This window comes from Zonotrichia albicollis, chromosome 17 (genome assembly GCF_047830755.1).
Source record: "Zonotrichia albicollis isolate bZonAlb1 chromosome 17, bZonAlb1.hap1, whole genome shotgun sequence".
Taxonomy (NCBI): domain Eukaryota; kingdom Metazoa; phylum Chordata; class Aves; order Passeriformes; family Passerellidae; genus Zonotrichia; species Zonotrichia albicollis.
Genome location: NC_133835.1, coordinates 6,725,442 through 6,748,226, shown reverse-complemented (window position 1 = coordinate 6,748,226; position 22,785 = coordinate 6,725,442). Strand labels below are relative to the sequence as shown.

The window sequence follows — 22,785 nt, the reverse complement described above, 5'->3', positions numbered from 1 at the left end:
GGTGCTGCCTGCAAGAACCCCCTGCCCCACATCCTGCTAAATCAAACCTCCTGCCCTGGCTGGTGTGGGCTGGGACAGCTTAAGGGTGAAGCCTCAGCTGTCCCACTGCTGCCCCTCACCTCTGCAGCAGATTTGGCCAGAGGCAGAAGGAAAGCACTTCATAAATGAACAGCAAGAGCAGGGTGGGTGCCAAGAGGCAGGGTGGGATTTGCTCTTTGCTCTCTGCTTTGGGGTGCTCAGCAGGAGTGTGGCTGTGCACGAGGAGCCTCCCCACTGCAGCTGTGGCTCCCAAGGAAGCTGGGGATGCACCCAGGGTTTGTTCTTAAGCCCTGCCCAGTGTCACCATCCCCCTGGGCTGTTTTTGTGGGTGTGCATGGTCACTGTCCCCTCACACCCTGCTGAGCACCGACACGTGTGTGTGCCCACAGCCCTGGGCTGTGCTGGGGGGTTTGAAGGGCTCTTTGTTCCCTGTGTAATTATACCTGAGCAGCGGAATAGGAACGTGCTGAAAACCCCTCGCTGGACCTTTCTGACGGAGCCGGGGCCTGAGGCTGCACAGTGGCTCCATTGTTCCCCTCCATGTGCGTCAAGCATCCAGACCAGCTCCTGCACCCCCCACTTCCCCAAAATAACCAGCCTGGGAGCATAAACCAGGTCTTTTCCCTCCAATACTGGGCAAAATGCCCCAAGGCACCGCCCTACCCAGGGCTGGCAGGGAGACACTGTGGCAGCAGGGGCAGGGCCCGCAGGTCAGGCGGTGCCTTTGGCGCTGGGGACACCCCCAGCACCCAGGACCTTCACAGAGCCATGGGGACATCATGGGGACATCCATGGGGGCATAAAGGGAAATCCATGGGGACATCCATGGGGACATCCATGGGACTTGTATCCATCCCTGCCCATGGCCAACCCCATGGGCGGAATGGGGCAGGGGGGAAGGCAGAGTGGGGGGGGAAGGGGGGGAAGAAGGGAGGAAAGGGGAAAAAAGAAAACAGGAAAGGACAAACTCCTGCATCCAGCAGGATTCACTGCCATTACTGAGATCGCAGAATCCCCACTCACAGCGGGGCAGGTCGGGCAGTCTGTAACCAGCAGGGACGGCCCCTAAAGGTGCCCTTGGCAGTGAGAGCCAGGGGGAAGCCCCCGAAAGGTGCCCTTGGCTTTGGGAGCCCCCGGGAGCGGGGCAGAGCCGGGGGTAGCGGGGCCCTGCAGTACCGGGCGTGCCCAGGAGGCGGCAGCAGACACGCGGGGAGCGGGACGGGATAACGGGGGAGAACCGGGATAACGGGGAAAGCTGCGATAACGGGGAGATCCGGGATAACGGGGGGAACCGGGATAATGGGGGAACCAGGATAACGAGGAGGGACAGGGATAACGGGGGGAACGGGGATAACGGGGGAACCGGGATAACGGGGGAACCGGGATAACCGGGGGACAGGGATAACGGGGGAGACAAGGATAATGAGGGGAGGCGGATAAAGGGGGGAAACAGGGATAATGGGGCAGGGGGAGCAGAACCGGGATAACTGGAGTAGTCAAGATGATGGGGAGGAACCGGGATATCGGGGGGCCAGGGGATGTCACGGTGTCCTGCCACAGGGAGCCCAGCTGAGCACCTGGCTCAGCATCCAGGGGGCTGGGGAGGGTCATGGGATGCTCATGGCAAACACCACAGCTCCAGGGTGCAGGAATTGTGCCCTCCCAGACTCTGCAGGTTCCAGATGTTGGGGACAGACACAATCACCAGCACATCACTGCTGTGAGCCATTTTGGCACCTTTGGCACACAGCCCAGTGCCTCAGCTCACACTGCAAAACAAGGGACCCAAAAACCCACAAACATCACCTCAAAACCCCCTGGAAGCCATAAAGGTCAGCAAGGTTTTACCTCATTTTCCAGCTCCTCCATGTCCCTCATTCAGGGAACACTTGGGAATGACAGACCTTCCCTGGATGCTCAATCACATCAGTACCTGGGAGGGTTCCAGCTATTTTTAAGACAGATAAAGATCCTCAGCCTTTTGGTTTTGAAATCAGACCAGCACTAAGAAAAACCCAAAAGTGCCACCTGTGAGGTCAGAGATGAAGACCAGGAATTGTCACAGTGCTGGTGCCTCTCAGCACACAACCAGGTACAGGCAGGCTGGCTGGAAGGGCAGGAAGGCAGATGGAGGGAATGGTGACAAATCCATCTCAGGAGCTGGGGCTCTGCAAGGACAGGCAGGCAGCCAGCTCTGTGCTCTGGGGATTTGCAGGCTGCCCGTCCAGATTGCTTTGCAAAAACAAGGCACTTCTACGCAGAGCGAGGGCAGTTTTGGAAAGTACACAGCATTCTTGCAAACCAAGAGACGAAGCCCAGGAGAGAAAGAAAGGGAAAAGCTAAATTAAAAAAACAACAAAAAGTGACAAACGCAGGTTGTTCCAAGCAGCAGCACTTCCAAGAAGCTGTCAGAGGCAGGAGAACACGGAGCTGGCAGGGTACATCAGCCATGTGCTGACAAACAGCAGCTCCCATGGGCACTGCAGGGCCCTGGGAGCACAGGGCTCTGCTTTTCTTGGCACTGCAGGAGACTCTGAGAGCACCTGAGAGCACACCTGGCACAGGGCAGGCAGCAAGGAGCAGAGGAGCACGTGCTGCTCCCTCACCCTGTGTGCCAGTCCCAATTTGTTTCCTCTGTCCGTGCTAATCCAAAGCACCTGAAGCAGGAATTCCCACCAGGGAGAAGGGAATTAGATTTTCTCGAGGATGATAATCCATTTAAATGCAGCACTTGTGAGGAGCCTCAGCACTGTTCCCAGTGAGCAGCCCCTGCTCTCCCACCTGCCAGGGGAGAGGTGAGCCCTATCCACTGAAAGAACCAAGCTGACAGAGCAGGGGAGCTTGCATGAACTGCTAGCAGATTCCTCCTGCCTGGCAGTGCAGCTGTTTAATCCCAAACAACATGAAATCACTGTGGACTTGCTCCCAGAGCAGCTGATCAGCTCTGCACCCTGCATTGGTTAAACAGGGCTGGCTTGAAACTTGATTAAGCAAAACACCCAGTGCATTGCTTTTATTTCAGGGGACAGGCACAGGGGATGTGATTTCTACCTCCCTCTGCCCCTCCTGATCACAAGGGGACAGCATTCTCCAAGTGCCATCGCAAAACTGATCAGGAGCAGGACACTCAGGCCATGGCACTGTGCTGTGCCTGCTTCACCTGAGCAGCTCCAGAGGCCCAGGGCTGCTGCTGCTCTGGGAATCCTGCATGGCTGAGCACTGGAGGCAGCTCAGGAGCTGCTGACAAAGCCCCTTTGAGCTGCAGGCCGGGTCCCAGCCTGCCTCCCCCTTCAGTAACCAAGCAGTTACACAAACATTTAGCTCCCAGTTATCCGGCTCCCAAAAGTAATTTCAGATCAGAAACAGTCCAAAAAGCCAGTTTTAGAAAGTACCATTTATTTGAGGGGAAAAAAAAACAAACAAAAAAACAAAAAAACAACAAAACCAGTAACAGTGGAAAATCCCCAAGAGCAATTACACAAGAGAATGTGAATATCCCGAGAAGCAGCCACAGCTCCTGCCTGCCTGGCAGTGCTGTCCACAGGCAGTACAGCCCTCCCTCTCCTTTCCAGCCTCCTGTGAACTCTGTGCAGCTTTGAGAGCCTCCCAGAGCCCCCAGTTTCCCAAAAACACTCATACTGGGACTGAGTCACCCAGAGGAGGATCTCTCCTCTGCCCTGATGTCTCAACACACATTCCTGCCTCACCCTGACAAGGGGACACATTTTATTCTATCTCCTCTCTGGATTTGGCCTCAAGCCCACAGCAAAGCCTCAGGAAGGAGCTTTCAGGAGCCATGAAGATTTCCAACCAGCCTTTGCAACTGCCTGGCTCAGTGCTGCCTGCTCAGGTGCTCACTTTGGGGAGCCACACACAGATTTTTGTCTCACACCACGTCAGACTGGGAGATGCAGGAGGACCCAGCTTGCTCATGGTTCTGTAACACCTTCCTGGCACCAGGCACACATCACCCTCTGCTCTGGGACACTGGGGGCTGCTCCCACCCTCAGGGGAGGTTAAACAGGGGATGTTAGAGATCCAGAGCAGGGGAGCTCAGAGCCTGCCCCTGTGGGAGATGCAGAGCTCAGATGCAGCCTGCCCTGAGGCAGGGCTTGGCACAGCACCACAGGGGACAGAAAGTTGTCACCTCCATCCTGCAAGCTCCCAAGGGTAGCTCAAGGTGGGGATCTCTGCTCTGGCTCTGTGCATCCAGCCCAGCACATCTGGACACAGCCATGGATGCCCCAGGCTCCTTCCCAAGCCCCTGGTGCTCCACACAAGACATTGGACAAACAGCAGCACAAACAAGATCAAAAAGCCTTTTACACACCACACCATAAGGCTGCTGAAGAATTAACTCCAGCCTTTTCATTCTCATCTGTATATATCTCAGTAAAATATATAATATATAGCTCTATAGGACTGATTGAAATATATTACAGCCTAGGATTACTCCTGTCTTTTCCCTACTTCAATCATATTTATGCATCCAACTTTGCATACAGAAGTTATTGCCTTGAATTTGTAATTGAAATTCACAGAATAAAGCTTAAATAGTTTTCACAGAGACTCATTATATTAGTGTTTTACATAAAAAGGATAAAAGTTACCAAATGAGAAAGCAGCCATTTGAGAAACTATAAATAATTCTATTTTATTTTAAAAAATCCTAGAAAAGTTATGAGAAAACCATAAATATCTTTACCCTCTATAGTAGCTGCTGTAGAACTAGAAGAAACCTGTAACACTCTGTAGCTAACTCTGCTTCAGTTCAGAATAGGAATCATATAAAACAGCATCTCCAGAGAAATGCCTGGCCAAAGGAAACACAAAGGGATTGAAAAAATAAATCTGAGGAAATTAAAAAAGTAGATTATTTTTTTATTATTTCAAAACAATTTCTACAAACTTTATATAAACATTAGGCTATTTTCTTTAAAATTTTGTTATGTAAAAAAATCCTACAAGCCATCCTTAAAAAAAGGTAAGAGACTGAAGGCAAGGAAAGGGTGTTGCCATAGCCAAACACAACTGGCTGTCCTGATTTCAATGACCCTTGCCTGGGGCCAACAGGAAAAGACAGAAATCTCCTGGGGAAGACATTCCCATAGGCCCTTTATGGCATTCAGGGATATGGAGCCCTCTTGGGCCTTTTACTCCCTGATAAGGCAACATTATCTGTAGTGTAAGAGATTCATAAATAGTTCTCCACAAAAATGCTTCACATCAACAGCCTGCTGCAAGACATCTAGTAGCAAGATTTATATATAAAAAAAAAAATAAGCCATCTTCTATGGAAGCAGCCAATCCCAGGACAGCACGCAGGATGCAAACACATGGTGTTTGCTTCCATACAGTCTGGTTTGTGTTTATATACCCTCTATAAAACCAAGCAGAAAATTTGGCATCTTTACTCTTTTTACGCTAACTTATGGAAAAAAAAATACACTGAGGTTTTTTTTTTCAGACTCTTTGTATTTCATTGGGCCCTTGTTAGCTGAGTGGGATGGGAAGGGTCACGAAGGAAGTTTGTTTTTTCTCAAAGTCACTTTGAAATTCAATCCAAAAAAAATAGGAAAAAAAAAAAAAAAAAGCATTTGTTCAGCACATCTCATCTGAGGGCACAGTGTTTCAGTACAGTCTGCTTGTCCCTTGATGGGCACAAGGTGCTGCTGAGCTTTAGGCATAGAACTCATTTGTGGGGGCCTTCTTGTAGATGGGTTTCTTGCCCAGGTCATAACTGCCCTCGTCCTTTTTCTTCATGCGGTAGACCAAGAGCAGGATCAGGAAGATGGCAAACAGGAGACCCACTGCTCCTCCTGCAATGAGAGCTGGGGAGGGAAGAGACAGGAATGAGCCTTGGACAACCCCAAACCACCAGTGCTCCAAGAGCAGCAGCCTCAGACAGTGTCCGTGTGCTGGCACTGTCAGCAACAGCAGATGTGACTGGGAAAGGCCAGGATGGCTCCCAGTCCAGCCACAGAATAATCACATGTCCCACATTAACCAGTTTGAGATAATCTTCCAGTTCAGTCCAAAAAAGAAATGTTGACAAAAGATGTTCTCCCTGTATAGAGACAGAACAAAAAGAAAAAAACCAACCCCCCAAAAAACAAACAAAAAAAAACCTCAAAAAGACCACAAAAATACCCACCAAAAAAAACCCAACAAAAAAAAAACAAACAAAAACAAACAAACAAAAAAAACCCAACAGACAAACAAAAAAAAAAGCCCCATCACAACCCACAGAAAAATGGTACAGCACCCAATCTGAATGCTTTGTTAGCAACCTGTGTGAGCACACCCTGGGGACTCTATACTTCAATTCATCAACACCCAATTACCAACACCACTTCCCTCAAAAAAAGGAAAAAAAAAAAATCAGAAAACCTCAACAGCCAAAACCCACAAACCTGCAAAACACCACCAAGATTTCCTCTCTCCTCACACCAAGCATGGCCACAGTCACTGAAGTTTATTCCTTGTTGTGACACCTATTGCTTGCACTTAATCAGCTTCTTTGCTAAATGGTTTTGCAATCCACTCTTCCCATCTCCTCTCTGACTGGGATGATGGCTGCAGACCAGCACAAAGGGTCTGGGTTTGTACTTGGGACATCAGGGAAAGTGCCTGAAGCAGCAATGTGCTGGGGACACACCTGTCCCACTCACTGATGGGAAGGCACTCACTTGGTTTTGCTCTGGACATTGCTACTCAGATTCCTACAGCCGGAACCCCTTAGAGGGGCTGCTTGGCTCTGGTACAGCTCAGAAAGGCAGAACTTGGGCAGAGGTTGGAAGGAAAATGCCTGTGCTTGATATGAAACTGATGTCACTGCTTTATGGCCACAGACACCTCTTGTAGAGGCAGTACCTGGGTGCAGAGCAGCTGCCACATGAGTCAAGCCAACAGTCAGCTGGCAGGCTCAAAAATGAGCTGTTTAACCCAGCAAAGGCAGCAGCAGGCTCTGGGAGGCAGAGCCACCCTGCTGCAGGCAGCCACTCATGGTAAAGCAACTCATTCCCCAGGGAGCTGCTCCCCAGAGAAACAGAGAACAACAGAAGCCATTCTGATTTTCATTATTAATGATTTACCAGTTCAAGGTGGAGTATTACCTGTAAGGACTTCTGTTCTCTCAAAGATGCTGCTGTTGGCTGTGCTTGCCATGGAGATCTTGTTGGACAGGTTCTCCTCCAGAGGTACAGCTTTGTCTGGAATGATTTCATTGTCCACCATTGTGTTTTCCTTCTCACCTTCTATCTTTCTGCCAGTATCTCCAGGGATATAGTTGTCAGATATCTAGAGAACACAGACAAACCACACCCATCAGCAAGCAGCACCCAGCCTGCCCACAGCTGAAACCAGGAGGGTGTGCAGGGAATGCAAAGTTTGCTCAGTACATTACAAACACTCTGTGCCTGCTCATGCAGGTGGATTTGTCTTGATGCCACGTCCTGCAGGGCAGGAGGGTGCTCAGAAGGTTTCACAGACACCAGAGGAGCTACATGCTGCTTAAATACCTACCAGAGGGGTATCCATGGTGGTCAGATACAAGCCGTCTTTAGAGTCTGGGTAGTCTGCAGAAGGGGCAAAAAAAATAGAAAGGGCTCTCAAGATTTTGCCTCATTACATGCTGTTTTTACAAGATTCAGACACTTCCTGCAATACCAGCAACTGCACATATTAGGACTCTTGTCCTCTACAATTCCCCCTTATCTCCTAGCACTATTGATCCCTGAATGGCTTGGATTGCACAAGATCACGAGGTGAAATCTTGAAGCCAACACCTCTCCAGAGGGAGGGATCTGAGGCTGGACCCATTGGCCCTGCAGAGCAGGTCTGCCACAGCCCCCAAGGTAATGCCAATGGAGGGCACTGCTCCCACCACCACCCCTACAGGATCCTCCACCAAACCTCCAGATCTGCCCAGACACGCCAGGCACCGATTGCAGCATTTGTTCTTTTGCTTTTAGAGAACAAATGTTCACATAAAGGGACACAGAGCTACAGAAACTGGTTTGGGCAGGGAGCTTTGCATGTCACAGAGAGTTCACTTGAACACCAGTTACTTCTTTACCTTGTTTGGCCTCAACTGAGACATTAACTTTAAGCCTTTTAACACGGCCTCAACAATAGATTATTTTTTTTTAAAGTTTCTCAGCAGTTCTTTGGAGTTCAACAGGAAAAAGATCCAGCCAGCACAAGGCTTTTTCACTTGCAGCAAGACAAGCTTGGCTGGACTCCATCTGTCCTCCCTGAGTGATTCAACATCACAGCACCACAACTCTCACTGTTCTCATCCAAGTGACTGGAGTCACAGTTTTCATCTCCACCTGACACTGTGCTTTCTCTGCAGCTCTGGCTGTGATTTAGCCCATCACTCAAGGGCTGGTGCTGAAAGAAATTCCACAGCAGCTGCTGAGGGAGATCCACTTCCACACTCACCTCCTGACCCAGATGTCTCATCTATATCTAACCCATCAGAGGTTAAGTGAGGCCTGAATTCACCAATGTCTTCATCATCTGGCAGGTCCCCAGAGGCAGGGTAGTCCAGCCATCCAGCATCCATGGTTTCAGTTTCCCTCACCTGTAAATGGGGATAGAGACTTGTTAAACACATGTTAAATATGAAACAACTCTCCAGAAGCATTTTACAGAAGGTTCAGAGCCTGAGCATATAATTTCCACCAGAAAAAAAACCCATTAAATGCTGAATTTCCTCTCCACCAAAAGTACTATCTTTATCAGCTGAATTTCCCTAGAATTTCTGAGAACAGAAGTGAGAGCCAGGCTGGGAGGGGAATTTCCTGAGGGCTACACATTGAAGAGGTTCACCCAAACACACAGGGTGAAAATATCACAACAGGATCTTGGTCAGGAGCTTGTGGCAAAGCATCTGGAACAGCAGTACCTTCAGCTTGTGATAAGGGAGAGTTAGGAGGGAATTGTAATTCCCAGGAGAAAAGCCTGATGGGTGTAGGGCAGTTTTTTGCATAGCACCACAGCTCCATGCCAAAGCAATTCCTCACTCTTTATAGGAGAACAAGGCTATTTTATCAGCTCTGTGAGTTCAGCTGAACTGCAGTGCAATACAGGCCGAGTTCAAGAGCACTGCTATCAATAATGACTTGCCTGAAGGAAGAGCCTCCCCTGCATCACCTTCTTTAAAAGCATGTAAACAAACAAACCCATAAAACGTCTCCAGGATCCAAAGGCCCAAGGAGTGCAGCCACAGCAGGAAAGCTGGAGAGCCTCCCAGATATCAGCTGTTTGCCCACAAGGGCAATTTGCACACCAGAGCTCATTTGCACTTGGACCTTCGAGGAGCCACAAGCCCCAATCTCCTGCCCTCACCAAAGTTATGCAACTCCCCAGAAGTATTTCTCCTCACCCCAGAGCCCTGGGGCCAGGCCAGTGAGGGTGCCACAGGTATGAGCTCTGGGGTTGCTCAACACCACCCCACAGACTGCAGATGCTTCCAGAGCCATGAAATCATCCCCAAGGAGGGGGCTCAGCCCCTTGCCCCAGGCCAGAGGCACAATGCAGATGGACAGGTCCCTTAGCTGGGGGCTAAGCTGACAACATTCTTCTGTGCTGGCCTCACAGGACAGCTTGGGGAGCCTTGACAAAGGTTTTGTCCAGCCAGAAGAACATTCCATGAGGGTTTTTCTCAATGCAAGGTTTCCAGGCTACAGCCTCACTGGAGTGAGGATGATCAGGGACTGCTGGGGACACTCAGAGCTGGATGGCAGCACCACAGAGCCCTGGGGTCACCCCCCTGTTCACCTGGCCAGGTGTGGCCCATCCCACAGCCCAGAGGTGATGAATGACATCCGCTATTGATCCCTAACCAAGGCAAACAATCAGCCAGGAGCCATGTGTCAGCTTCCTCTGCCCACAGCCCTGATTCCAGCCCCATCCCCCTGCCCCCAGCCCTGATTCCAGCCCCATCCCCCGGCCCACAGGCCCAGCCCCATCCCCCTGCCCACTGGCACACAGGGCTGGCCACAAACAAGCACAAGATGTTTCTCAGCTTGCACCAGCAGCAGCACTGGATGTGCTTTTCCTTGCTTATTGAGGCCTTTTTGGTTTCCCCAGCAACCCCTCTACAGGACAAGCAGATGAACAGCCCAGAGGGCATGCAGTGCTGAGGCCAGACCCTCTCTCCCTGCTATGCCAAGCCTGGCACTAGGTGCTGGGAAGGGGGCTGGGAGCAAAGGCAGCTTGGAAGGAATCCTCTCCCAGCCTGGAATCAGGCATTCCTGCCGTTATGGATCACTTGCTCCAAGGCAAATTAATTTCAAGATATGTGAAACCCAGCCTCAGCCAGCCCTGCAGTGGAAGCTGCTGCCAGCAGGCAGTAACTGCTCCCAGGGCAGCTTCTGGCCACTTCATGGAGGGGCAGGAAGAACTCCATTCCTGGGGCTGGGGAGCACATCTGCTGCAGATCCCAAAAGCCCTGCACCAGGCACAGATTGGTGTTGGCAAGAGCTGTGCACAGCCACACCCCAGTGCCAGCTCACCCTGTACTTCACCATGAGTCACAGCCAGCAATGTCCAACAAGGGCAGCTCAAGAAAAGCCAGGTTTAAGCCCTGGGGTGGCTGGACAGCCCAGTGGCCTTATCAGATCAGCCCAGCCATGAGCTGAGTAGTGGCACACAGCCACAGCGATTAGTGCACACTGTGGGCTGCCTATCAAAAACCCCTATTTAAATCAGCACAGACAGTGTTTACCAGCAGGGCACATAACAAGGAAATTACTGACTCACAAGCATAAATAAGATTAAATGGGAGCGTTCCCTGAGCTCATTCTTCATCATCCTCTTGAGCAAGGATGGGGAAGTTCCTGGAGGCCGCCAAGAACTCCTCAAACCATACAGGAAACTTTTCTTGTGGGCAGTGGCCTCACATGACAGGTTCATCCAACAGGGAAGTCCAAGGGCTGCTGGGCACCTGCACAATTACTCTCCAGGTTTAAAGGCAGGTCCTTCTAGGAAGCAGCCCTGCCTGGGAGCTGGGGCACGGCAGGCTGGGAAGGGTTAACAGTGCAGTGCAGGGCTGGGGCAGGCACATTCCTCACATACACACCTGTGAGAGGGCACACACAGGCACCCTCACAGCTCTGGGCCTTCCCAAGTGCCACATAAGAGCTCCCTGGAGGGTTGTTTAAAGAAGCACATCCTTTCACAAGAGCACACAGTACTCCCTGCAGCTCTGCTGCCTGGTGCACAGGCACCACAGAAGGTGCCTGTACATCCTCTGGCTTGCAGGATGTGGGAAAAGCTCCAAAGTGGCCACAAGAGGATGGTCAGCCCTTGCCAAGAGGGAAAAGCTCCAAAGTGGCCACAAGAGGATGGTCAGCCCTTGCCAAGTCACCCCTGGCACATCCAGCTGAACACCTCCTACAGCCCAGCTCTGAGCCTGCCTTCCCCACCTGCTGCCCTGCACTGGAATCCAGCCTGTGCAGCCCCCCAGGCTCTCCCAATCTCTGGGGAGAGAGCCTGGGGGGCTGCACAGCCCCACCTCACCCTGGCAGCTGAACTGCAGTCCTACAACCAATGTGCTCCTCTCCAGGAGGGGTCTGTACAGGAATCAACCTTCCCTGCAGGAGTCCAGTTCAAGGATTTCTTCCTCACGTTAAGCAGCTTTGTCCCCAGTAAGCACGAAGGGAGATTAAACAGCTGAAGCTTTTCCTGCCTGCCAGTGGCAAAAATAAATAAATAAATAAGAGTTTATTCCCTGCCAGACAGCCAGCACGTCAGGCACGTGAACTGTGAGTGCCATTCCTGGAAAAGCTGGGCACAGAGGGCTGATGTTTGAGACAGGCTGCACTAGTGGATGAAGGCAGACACTCTTTGCTCAGTGGAGGCACAGTGAGCCCAGGCAGCCCTGCTGTGCTCCATCCCTAACCTATCCCACCCCATTTCGTGCTCCTGGGGTTTTCCCTTGCAGCCCCAGAACAGCACTTACCTCTTCTCAAAACAAAATCAGCTATTTATTGAGGCAGTGAGCAAAGTTTCTGTGCAATGTGTGAATTTCCCCAGCCTCTGGCAAGTCCTGGGAAATAACAAACCCAGGCAGTTCACCTGCCCCAGCCTCCATGTCCTCACCATAGCCTTTGCAAACCCTTTTGAAAAAACCCAAATGGTGTTTTGGGGCAGAGACAAAGTTTTCCAAACATGGAACTGGCTTTTACAGCTGTCCCTTGCCTCTGATCAAACACAGTTTATTAAAAGCTCCTTTGAAGGGTCACAGCCAGCAAGCTGCACAGGGAATCAGACCTGCAGGGTACTCACAGTGCACAGAGCCCTTTATCAAGTTTATAATTTTGGCATGGAGACGGCTCGCTCCTGGCCTCCCTTCCCAGCACTGTGTACATAAACCTGGGAGTAAACAGGAACAAGGTGAAAGTCAACCTTTCCTAGACAAAGGCACATGGAGCTGGGCCAGCCTGGGGGGTGGCAGAGGCACAGACCTGTTAACCCTGTGTGCCCTGCAGGGACAGGTGGGTGCAAGGTGTTCCCAGGGCTTCTCAGGCTCTGCACTCAGGGTCAGGGTACGGATCATCACCTCATCTCACTGCAGCAAGCAGCAAAACACAAAATAAAATATCCACAAAATAAAATATTCTCCCCAGTCCCTGTGCTGTCACAGACAGGTGTCACCACAACACACAGCTTTCAGCATAGCCAGGAAGGGCTCCTGGACAACACCAGCAGCTGCAAGGATGCAGAGCCCTGCAAACCACAGAGCCCAAGAGAGGGGATTTCCACACTTCCACGCAGCTCTTGCAGGAGCCCACAAAGCAGGAAGGTTTTAAAGATCACACCAAGCATGTGAAAGAGCAGGGGGTAGGAGTGAGCTCACCCCCTTGATGCCCCAACATCTGCTCCCCCAAAAGCAGAGGAGCCACACAGCACTGGGAACAGGGCAGCTCAAATTGGGGTAAAACACCCAAACAGAGCTGATCTCCACAGCAGGGAGGAGTGCAGTGACAACAGGCAAAGACTGCTCTATCTTCCCATCTGAATAAGCATTAAAAAACCTTATTAGAAGTGACATGAGCTTCCAGCAGAGGCAGCTCCTTCCAGACAGGTAAGGGAAGGGTCTGTGTTACCCCACAAAATACCCTTCACTCCCTTCATGCTTCAGCTCCACGTAAGGGAGAAGAAAATAAACACCCAGAAGCCATTTTAGTCCTGAGAGCAAAGCAAATATCAACATTTCAACTGAAGTCACACCTAACTCCCTAAACACACCAGCCACAGTAAAATAATAAAAAAATCCACTTGTGCCAGCTGCTTGTAACCATGCCTGGAGGCATCATTTTACCACCCATTCCTGGTCAGTCTGTCCCACAAAACTTGCAGCACACACGGCCTGCACTGGCCTTTGTGCCAAGGGACAAAAGTTACACAGCTCCCATCCAGGCTATGTTTGCATTTAGTTGCATGACAGGATCACCTCAGGCTTCCAGACATAGTTAAATACCACCTTTGCTCCACACTTCCCAGGCAGCCCTACAGCAGGGCCAGCCTTGCCCATGTCCTCTGACAGCACTCCCACCAGAATGACCCAGAAAGGCAAACCCACAGCACTGAGGAAAGGTGAAATCAGAGTGGAGAACACCCCAGGGCTACTGCACAGTCTGTGCCTCTCACCAAAGAGGGGATAAGAACTTTTTTTAATTGCTCTCAATAGCAAAAAAAGGGTTTTGCTTAATAAGACAGCAGAAGCAGCACAGGCTGGGGAACTGCTGGGCTCCTTCGAGCACCCCTTGTTCCAGGTGAGCCCAGTGCCTGTCCAAGCAGGTCTGCACCTCCCAGTGTGCTCACCCTGCACAGCCCACGTGCAGAAGGCACATCCAGCCCCATCCCAGCCCTATCCCTCTCCCCCCTTGGTCAGTCCCTGGGTGATTCTTTAAGCCCTGTGGCCACGAGCAGCTCTCAGGGCTCATGTGGCAGCCGAGCCATAATCCCCGTGACAGTGACAGTAATCCCGGGCTCCCAGGGCCACTCCTGTCCCCTGCAGCAGGGCTGAACCCTCCCAGCCCCTGCCTGCTCAAAATAGGCTCCTTGCACTCACAAAGTCAAACCTCAGCCACCTTTGAGCTGCTGCTGCTGACACACAGCCTGCTGCCTCCAGCCCACACCACGCTGCAGGAGCAGGAGGACAGAGAGATTAAAAAGGAATGAACTCTTCTTTAACTGCTTTTGCCTGATTATCAGCCAAGAGCAAAGCCATAAAGATTGAGTCCTTTGCCAGACAGGCACATGCTGGGATATGTTTACTGCAATGGTGGCAAAAGAGCTGCTCTAAACACTCAGTTCCCAGCTCCAGAGCCCGAGTGGGAAGGAGATGACTGCTCCCCACTCCAGCTCAGGGAAATAAAGCTCAGCAGGCAGTTGCAGATGGCTGTGTCTTCATCACTTGCCCTGAAGCAAATGAAGAAAGTTTGGAGGAAGAAGAAAGTTTGGCTGTGTGTCCATCACTTGCCCTGAAGAAAAATGAACAAAGTTTGGAAGAAAAAGAAAGTTTGATTGTGTCTTCATCACTTGCCCTGAAGCAAAATGAAGAAATCTTGGAGGAAAACTATAGGAGGAAAAAGCAGGAGCTCTCATGTGACTCAAGAGGAAAACAACTGTGACAGACATTTCACGCCCCTGAAGGGTTCTCCCGGTCACAGGCCATGATACACACCTAGTTCATAAAGAGATTATATTTTTTTTATGGTATTTACAAACCTAATCATAAGTAGTTCATATGCTTCGCTGTCCAGAGCTCAGATAAGCTGGAAAAATTCTGTTCAAGCTTAAAACAAGGAATTCGGTTTTTCCAGCTCACAACTCACTCTGAGTTGCCCTAGTCTAGAATAAATCTTTCAATTGCATCCTTGTCTGTGGAAGAAAAAAAGGATATAAATGCCCCAGCAAAGCAGCTTTTCCATCAAGGATGGCTTTTCATGCTGACACTTCAAACTTGGGATATCTCACATGTCCCACTTCCCCCGCATGCCAGGAAGAAGCCTGCCCTCAGTGCCCTTTCCTAGAATCTAGCTACACCCCAAAGCTTCCCCGAACACGCACACAAGCAGAATTTCCACTCTGCAAGACATCTCTGACGTGCACTTTTGGGATATTTCTGTTTCCCCATGCCAGAGCCTTAGCAAAACTCAGCCAGGCAGACACCCAACTTCAAAGGGTGCCCTTCCTCCCTAGCTCACCATGCAGCTAATCTCAGCTTGTTTGTACAGCCACGATTCCCAACGCTGCACCCTACAAATGCTTCCCCTCCCACCATCCACTTTAATCTAATCAGAAGTAGTAGCCCAAAGATTCAGGCTTGGCCCAGGCTGTTGAGCTCTGCCAGCAGCACAGTTATGCTATTTCAAAGCAGAGGTGCCAGCAAAGAGCAGCAGCAGCAGGGGAAGTTATCGGCACAAAGCACTCGAGACACTGCTACGCTATCAGCCATACCCGTGTGAGCATTTATACAAACAAACATTTCACCAGCAGGGATTTTCCTGGCTAGCTTCAGCACCACAGGCTGGGCTTTCAGTGCACGGGGCTCGGCAGGGATTTTTTGGTTTGTTCCTTCACAAAGACATTGCCTGCTTCTGGCTTGGCTTGGGCCCAGAGGGCAGCAGACACAGCACGTGCTGTTGGGGATAATACAGCTGCACTTCAGGAAACCTGTCACTTCCAGAAGCATTTTCCTCCCTCGGAGGGCTCTGAACTCCCTGTCAGGTTCCTTCCTCTCTGAGCATGGGCTGAGCAACCAGCAGCAGCTCTCCAGCCCTCGCTGACCACATCTGTGCACCCACAGAGGCACAGCAGAGGGACCCAGGCGTTGTTTTGGTCACTCCTTCCCCTGCAGAGCCACGCCGGGCTGGACGAGCGAGTCTGGGAGCAACCAACACGCAGGACCTGCTCCTCGTCCTCAGCCTCAGGAAATTCGGAATTAGCGCCAAGAACAGCCCGCACATAAACAGTCTCCTGCAAGATCCTGGCTCCAGACTCTGCTCCGCTGCACACTGAGGAATTGCAATAAATATTTACCTCGCTGGGGAACAGAATCTTCCAAGCAAAAGCTCCTGACATCAGTAAGGGGCTGTATTTCCATTTGGAGGAGAGTAGGAGCTTCTCTGCTTTTAAAGCAGGGCATTAGCCCATTAAAGCGGCTTCTACCACTCTCCTAGCACCACAGCAGGCAGGATCTGTCCCTCCACCTCAGGTCCCACTCCTCTCCAGGCCAGCACAGCAGCACACCTGGTGCCCTCCTCCCAGCCACACTCATCTCAGTCACTCTGCCTTCTGCACAGAGATTTCTGGCTACTGTGCTGTGCAGGCCACTTCAGTGCAATCCGAGCACTTTCACAGTCATTAATACACATTACCACTGCTTTTCATTGCTCTAGTTCAACTGTGGCAGCAGCTAAAGGGCAGGAGGCAGGGTTAGCCTCACAGCAAGGTAAGTGGGGCAAGGCCACATCTCTTTGTATACAAGCTGGACAGCAGCACAGTTTTAGAGGAGCAATGGTGAAGATACCTTTTTCCCTTCAGCAGCTAAGGCAGAGCAACATCAAGAGAGAAATCCTTCCCATGGAAGGCTTTGCTTTCCCTGACAGAACAGGATTTACTTAAGCAAGGAGCAGCCGTGGTTTTGGTTGACATAAGCCCAGCTGCTTGGGTAACAGTGCTATGGGTCTTCCCAGTCTCCTTCCTGCCCCAAGGAGTGTCTCCCTGAGATTTTAATTAACTGCTTTGATTTTTAAGTTGTCCCAATAATTTGTCTAACAAGAGCCTCTTGGCATTTCACAAGCAGAGTCTCAGCCTCAAAGGATTTAAGGCTAAAACTGACAAGAGTGCATACTTCCAGCAAAAATAAAGACTTTTACAAGAAGCACACTTTGCAAGTCAGCCAGCCTTCAGAAACTGAGAGGGACACAGCTATGTATTGCATGCTTTCCCCTCCTACGCTGACATTTTCTCCAGATTCAGGATTAAGTATTTAACCCCCTCTTTTGAGACTTTACACTCCTTTAGCTCGCTTTGAATGCTTTCAGTCATTTCAGATTATACTGCTGCTTCCCTGTCTCCCCTGCAGCTCTTGCTTCCAACAGTAGCTACCTGAAAATGAAGGAACCACTGCACTGCCAGAGCAAGTTACAGCTCCTCAAGACAGGGCCATTTTCTGCTCTGTCCTTGCCAACCCAACTCAGCTGCTGGCAGCAGTCACACGGCAGAGCCCGACAGCTTTTCTGCCCACCAAAGCCACAACCAGATTAAACAGGAGGCAGCAGCTCGGTGCCAAGGGCAGCACAGACCGGGTGCCAAGCAGCAGCACCAGTTTTGCCTGTCAACCCCTTTTCCAGCCCCAGAAGAAGAGATCCACCTCTGCTCAGAAGTCTGAGTCACTGCTTTGGGTAAGGGGCCAGGGCCGTTACTCACAGGTGACAGCAGTGTCCCCAGGAGCCGGGATGCCAAGCCAAGTGCCAGAAACCTGAGTCAGAGCATGACTGCTGCAAGTCAGGGCAGCAGAGCTGCTCCTCAGACCAGCAGCATTTACGGGACAAACATTCAGGCACATGCTTAAATACAAAAAACTAAGTCCGAACCAACCCAGCAGCACAGCCCTAACTGCTCATTAGGGTAGGATCTTTTACAGACCCTCGGAGCAGAGGCTTATTAGAAGTGAAACTCTTTAACTAGGCTGCCCTGTCTATTCAGAGCCACCAAGCCCGGTCTCATCACAAGAGTCTCATTCTAGTGCAAATCATTTGAATCCTTAATCTGGAGCATTTGCATTCCAGCGAGTCTCAAACAAACAGCCACACATGCTCCTCAGCAGCAGCCCCGAGGTCAGGCGTGTGCAGGGCTCGTCCCCTCGGCTCTGTAGTGCTTCAACTGCATCAGCTTCTCCTCTGAGGCTGCGAAAGCAGCACAGCCCGGCTGTTGTTACAGGGCATAAAGGAACAGGATGTACTGAGCACAGGGGGAGAATGCAGCTGCAAGACCTAAGAGCAGGCTCAAGAGGATAAATGCGAACTCAAGAGCTAGGAAGTGTTTTGAAGGATGGATGTTGAGTTTAGTCTGGCCCAAGCGATAGCTGGGGAGCTCTGCAGGATCACAGAGCCATGATAACTTCATCAAGTCATCTTACAAGTCAACCCAAGTAATTTACATGGCAGACTGTGGAACCACAGCTACCATGCCACCCTTACAGGTACAGATACCATCACTAATCAAAAATAAAGGCTTTAAACCTAAGTCCATCAATCCATTCATTTGAGGAAAAACAACTTACAAAATACAGCACAACTTAGGGGTAACTTATAGTCAAGGGGATTCAAGCAAGCAGGATATTTCTAACAGAGCATTTAGCAGCACCTAAAGGGTGGAAAAGTAGCTGTAGGAGTCAAAAGGGAAGGAAAAGTAGCTGTAGGAGCTGTGCTGAAGCCTGCATGCTGAGCAGCAAGCCAGTGTGCCCCACCCCATCAGCATCAATGGGAAAGTCAGGTTAGCAGCTTCCAGCTTGCGGTGGAAGTGGGATACACACATTTTGAAAAGGCACTATGGCACTACAGGAAAATCATGGCAAGGTCACATTAGGCTCCAGTTCAGGCATTTGAGAGCAAATGGCCTCCCCAAGCCATTCAAACAGCTCAAGGCAATAGTACAGCCATTAGGAGAGGCTTGGAAGGGAAGGAAGAGGGGAAGACACATAGGAAAAACATCTTCCCTGTTGCTGGACTGGAAGCAGGATCTCAAAGTGCCTCGGCAGAGAGCAACCAGAGGGGCAGGAAAGAGAGCAATCAGGTTGGCTGACAACCTTTACTTCCCAGGGTGAATGAGCCTCAGCTATCACAACTCGGAAAAGCACCAAGTTCAGCGCCAATTCGCCTCTTGCGTAAGAAGTTCGGGAAAGCTCTGAAGCACAGGAAAGCACTCTGCAGCATGGGAGCTGGCAGCAGGGGGACAGATGAGAGCTGGGCAGCAGTGCTGTTCCCCTCACTGTGCCCCAAGTGCTGCAGGGTGACTGTTCCTACCCATGGGAACCCCACATCCAAGGTGCTCAGCAGTGCAGGGACCGAGCAGCCCTGCATGGTCCCACCCCACCCCAGGATTTGTGCATGCAGCTCAAGAAAGTACAGGGTGCCAAAGGAGCTGGTTTTTTCCTACACATTACAGTCATTTCATCCCAACAACTATAGGTTTGACTTCCAGAAGTCATGAGCTCCTTCCCCTTCGGGGCTGAGGGACATTGCTTCAGACTCTGTCATTTTGCTGCTCTGTGTTTTAGGGAGACTGAAGCAGAGCAGAAATTTACTCTAAATGTGAGCATGGCAAGTAAAGGTAAAATAAAGTAAAACACGCAGATAGCAATGTCTTGATTTGATTGGGAGGGACAGATGAGAAACTGGGCAAAGAGCAGAAAGAACAGGCCTCGGGGATCAATGGCAGCAGGACAAGCCAAACCGGTTTTAACATTAATAATGCTGCACTACTTTCCAAACACAGCTATCATCAACAAGACACCAGCTTTGCCAATCAGGAGGCCTCTGAGCATGATTGCTTTAAACCAGCAAACAGAGCCCACAAACAGCACGAAGCCTCCCCCACCTCTCCCTGAGCAATCCCCCGCCAGCAGCTTCTGGGTTGGATTTGTGCTCCTCTGCACTGCTGAGGACACATAAACACGATGTGGTGCTGCACGAAGACTTTTTCTGCAGAGTTCAAGGCACTAAAGTAGGACAACTGCAGCAAGCCTGCAGCCCACTAGCACTGCTCCAGCCCTGCTGGACCCTTCTGCAGCCCAGGAAACTGAGCAGAGCCCAAGCCTGCAGCAGAGGGAACACCCTCACCAAGGGGGAACACCCCCTGCTCCCCTCCTGTGCTGCCAGGGGCACTGCTGGAGGCCAAATGCACAGGGAAAGCTCAACCACTCTGCCCCAGCAAGGCAGACCTCACATCCTTTATTAACTCCACCGATCCCACATCTTGGATGCATTGGTGACTTTGTGTGCATCCCCCCTCAAGCATCTTCTGCAGGAAGCCCATCCCTGCACAGCACAGAGGGGAGCATCCTGCCCACGCATCCTCTGCTTTCCAAGACACTCAGGCAGAGAGGGCTGGGGACCACCTGGGGACATCAGGCACCAGGGGAAGAAGGCGATGTTCTCACACAAAGCTGCGGGGCTGTTGTAACACAACCCACCCACACACAGCCTAGGCTCCCACGTCACACTGAGGCACTTCAGTCATACTCCCCCACCCTCTTACACATCCAGGATTGCTTCACACGGAGAAATCCCATTTACACCAGAAAGCTGCTCAAGGGGAAAAGAGCCAAGGCACTTTTGTTTGTACAGGCGTGGGGAAATATTCAAGCACCGATTCACTCTCAACGTCCATGCTCTTACATAAGCACAAGAAATACAATCCCCATCTTGTTAAGAAACAGCTACCTGTCCTCACCCTGCCCGCACAGAAAAACCAAGAGCCACATGCTGTGCAGCCCTGCACGTTTTGGCAGTGCTATTAAAAAAAAAAAATATGGGAGGAGTGCCAGCAGAACTCTCCCAAACCGTGTGTCATCCTTGTCTCCTCCCCTGTTACCCAAACAATTTGTTTGGATTAGGCTTTATAGTAGGCCAGTGTTACTTCTCAAGCATACACTCAATCTTAGGTAGCTTAAAACACACGGATAAATATTCCACGTAAACTCTATAAAAGTATTTACAGACCACATCTGCGCAAAATTTGTTGTCTTTGCAGAAACCCGATGCTCGCAGACCAGTCCAGTCCCCAGGGACATCAAGTTGCATTTCATACCAAACATGGTCAGTGCAACTTCCAGATGCTGTCTGCCCCAAAGGTTTGCCCTACTAGTTTGGGCCAGTTCCCAAACGACCGATTCACGTGCTTAATGGCCGGGATAAACACACCAGATTAGAGTAAAGTGGATTTGGGCTGCTTGGTTTTAGAGAGTGGCTGACAATTACTACAGATGCTCTCTGTGGGAGATTCCTGCCCTACAATCAGCAACCCCCCAGCCCTGTGTCCCTACAAGAAAGCAGCAAAGCCTTATCAGTTCTGATCGGCCCACCCAGCCATCAATCCAAAACAAACCAATGTGGATGATTAAATCTACTTTGGGAATCCCTGATCTCCTGCAGTTACCTTAATCTCAGCAGCTCTTTCACACTACCAGAGGAATCCGCCCTGATTGCACTATCAGCAAGATGGTCACACACGAAAACAAACAAACAGCAGGGAGGCCAGAATGCCCAGACCTCTGATTCACCACGGAGACCCCACATGTGCCGGATTAAAGAACATCCAAATGCTTCACCTCTTTGTACGTTTAAGAGATTTTGAAACCCTCCACGGTAATGCATCGCTTTTCACTCCCATGTGGATGCGAGGAAGGTTTGATAGACAGAAAAAAACATCAGGTACCAGTACCACCAAACTCAGGTAAGGCTGGAAAGCCTATCCAGGTACTGTAACGCATCCACACGCACAAGAAAATAAGAATTACAGGATTTAACACGACCAGAAGTTGAAGATTAAAACTGTAATGGAGAGCGGCTCATTTCCACCAGGTAGCCGGGTGCCCTCCAGTGCTGCAATCCCAGCACCCTGAGCGGGGCAGAGCGGGATACGTGAGAGGCGGCACAGCCGCGGGGCACCGGGCACGGCCGAGCGGGGATAGCGCGGGGGCACCCACCGGGCACGGAGACAACGGGGCACCCACCGGGCACGGCCGAGCGGGGACAGCGCGGGGGCACCCACCGGGCACGGCCGGCCCGGCGCGGCGCTGTCTCGGCATCTGCCGGAGGAAGCAGCGCCCGAGCCAAGGGAACCGGAGAAAGAACGGGAACGGCCCCATGGCCGTACTTCGCTCACCCTTCCCTCTCCCGGGAGAAGGGCAGACCGCCCCAGGGGCACCGGTGGCACCGGCTCTCGGGCTGCCAGCGAGCGAGGCCCCAGACCCGCATGTCACCCACCCCTCAGGGCACCGGGAGCCCTTCGCTGCCGGGACAGACCCTCCCCTTTCCCCCCGTCCCTCAGGGCCCGGCCGGACTCACCGACTCGGCGGCGACGGCTTGCAGGAGGAGGCCGAGCAGCAGCGCGGCGCACAGGGGAACACGGGGCAGCGGCATGGCTGGGCTGGGACACACGGAGCGACAGCGGCGACACCGAGCGGAGCGGGCTCGGGACGCGCCCTGCTGCCGCCACGGCCTTTATAGGGACGGCTGAGCGCGGGGCGGAGCGGGGCGGTGCCTGCGGTCTGCCGGGAATGCCCCGCTCCGACACCGGGGCTGCGACCTGCCCCACACCGACACCGGGGGTGCGACCTGCCCCGCACCGGGGCTACGAACTGCCCCACACCGACACCGGGGGACATGGAGAAACCCGGCCCCGGCCCCCGCTGTGCACGGAAGGACCCCCGCAATGCCCGCGACCACCGTCACTGCGTTATGGGGAGCGAGGGCAAAGGAGAAAGGGAAAGGGGAGAAAGGAAAAAGCAGCGACCGGGAGAAAGAGAGAGGAAAAGGGATGGAAAGGGGGAAAAAGGAGAAAGAGGTCAGGAGAAAACGAAAGGAGGAAAAAGATGGGAAAGGGAAGGGAGAAGTGAAAAGAGAGACGGAAAGCGAAAGAGGGGGAAGAAGTGAAAAATTAGGGGGAAATGAAAAAAGGGAAGGGAAAGCGGGGGCAAGGAGGAGGAAAGAGAAAGTG

General features: G+C 51.6%; 1 protein-coding gene across 1 annotated transcript; it reads right to left on the bottom strand.

The window, feature by feature from the left end:
- Window positions 1-3,413: 3,413 nt before the first annotated feature.
- SDC4 (syndecan 4) lies at window positions 3,414-22,290 on the bottom strand. The gene is made up of 5 exons (XM_005489995.4): window positions 22,134-22,290; window positions 8,485-8,626; window positions 7,564-7,616; window positions 7,155-7,338; window positions 3,414-5,870 (listed from the first exon to the last, which is right to left on the bottom strand). Exons 1-5 carry the CDS (start codon window positions 22,206-22,208, stop codon window positions 5,719-5,721), a joined length of 606 nt encoding a protein of 201 aa, XP_005490052.2. The 5' UTR covers window positions 22,209-22,290; the 3' UTR covers window positions 3,414-5,718.
- Between the last annotated feature and the right edge of the window lie 495 nt (window positions 22,291-22,785).

Bases quoted from the DNA above. Each gene is read 5' to 3' on its own strand.
- SDC4 (XM_005489995.4), bottom strand. From the start codon at position 22,208: ATGCCGCTGCCCCGTGTTCCCCTGTGCGCCGCGCTGCTGCTCGGCCTC. The intron at 8,627-22,133 runs GTGAGTCCGGCC...CCCCATTTACAG, and splicing joins AAGCCGTCGCCGCCGAGTCG to GTGAGGGAAACTGAAACCAT. The intron at 7,617-8,484 runs GTGAGTGTGGAA...CCCCTTCTGCAG, and splicing joins TGAGACATCTGGGTCAGGAG to ACTACCCAGACTCTAAAGAC.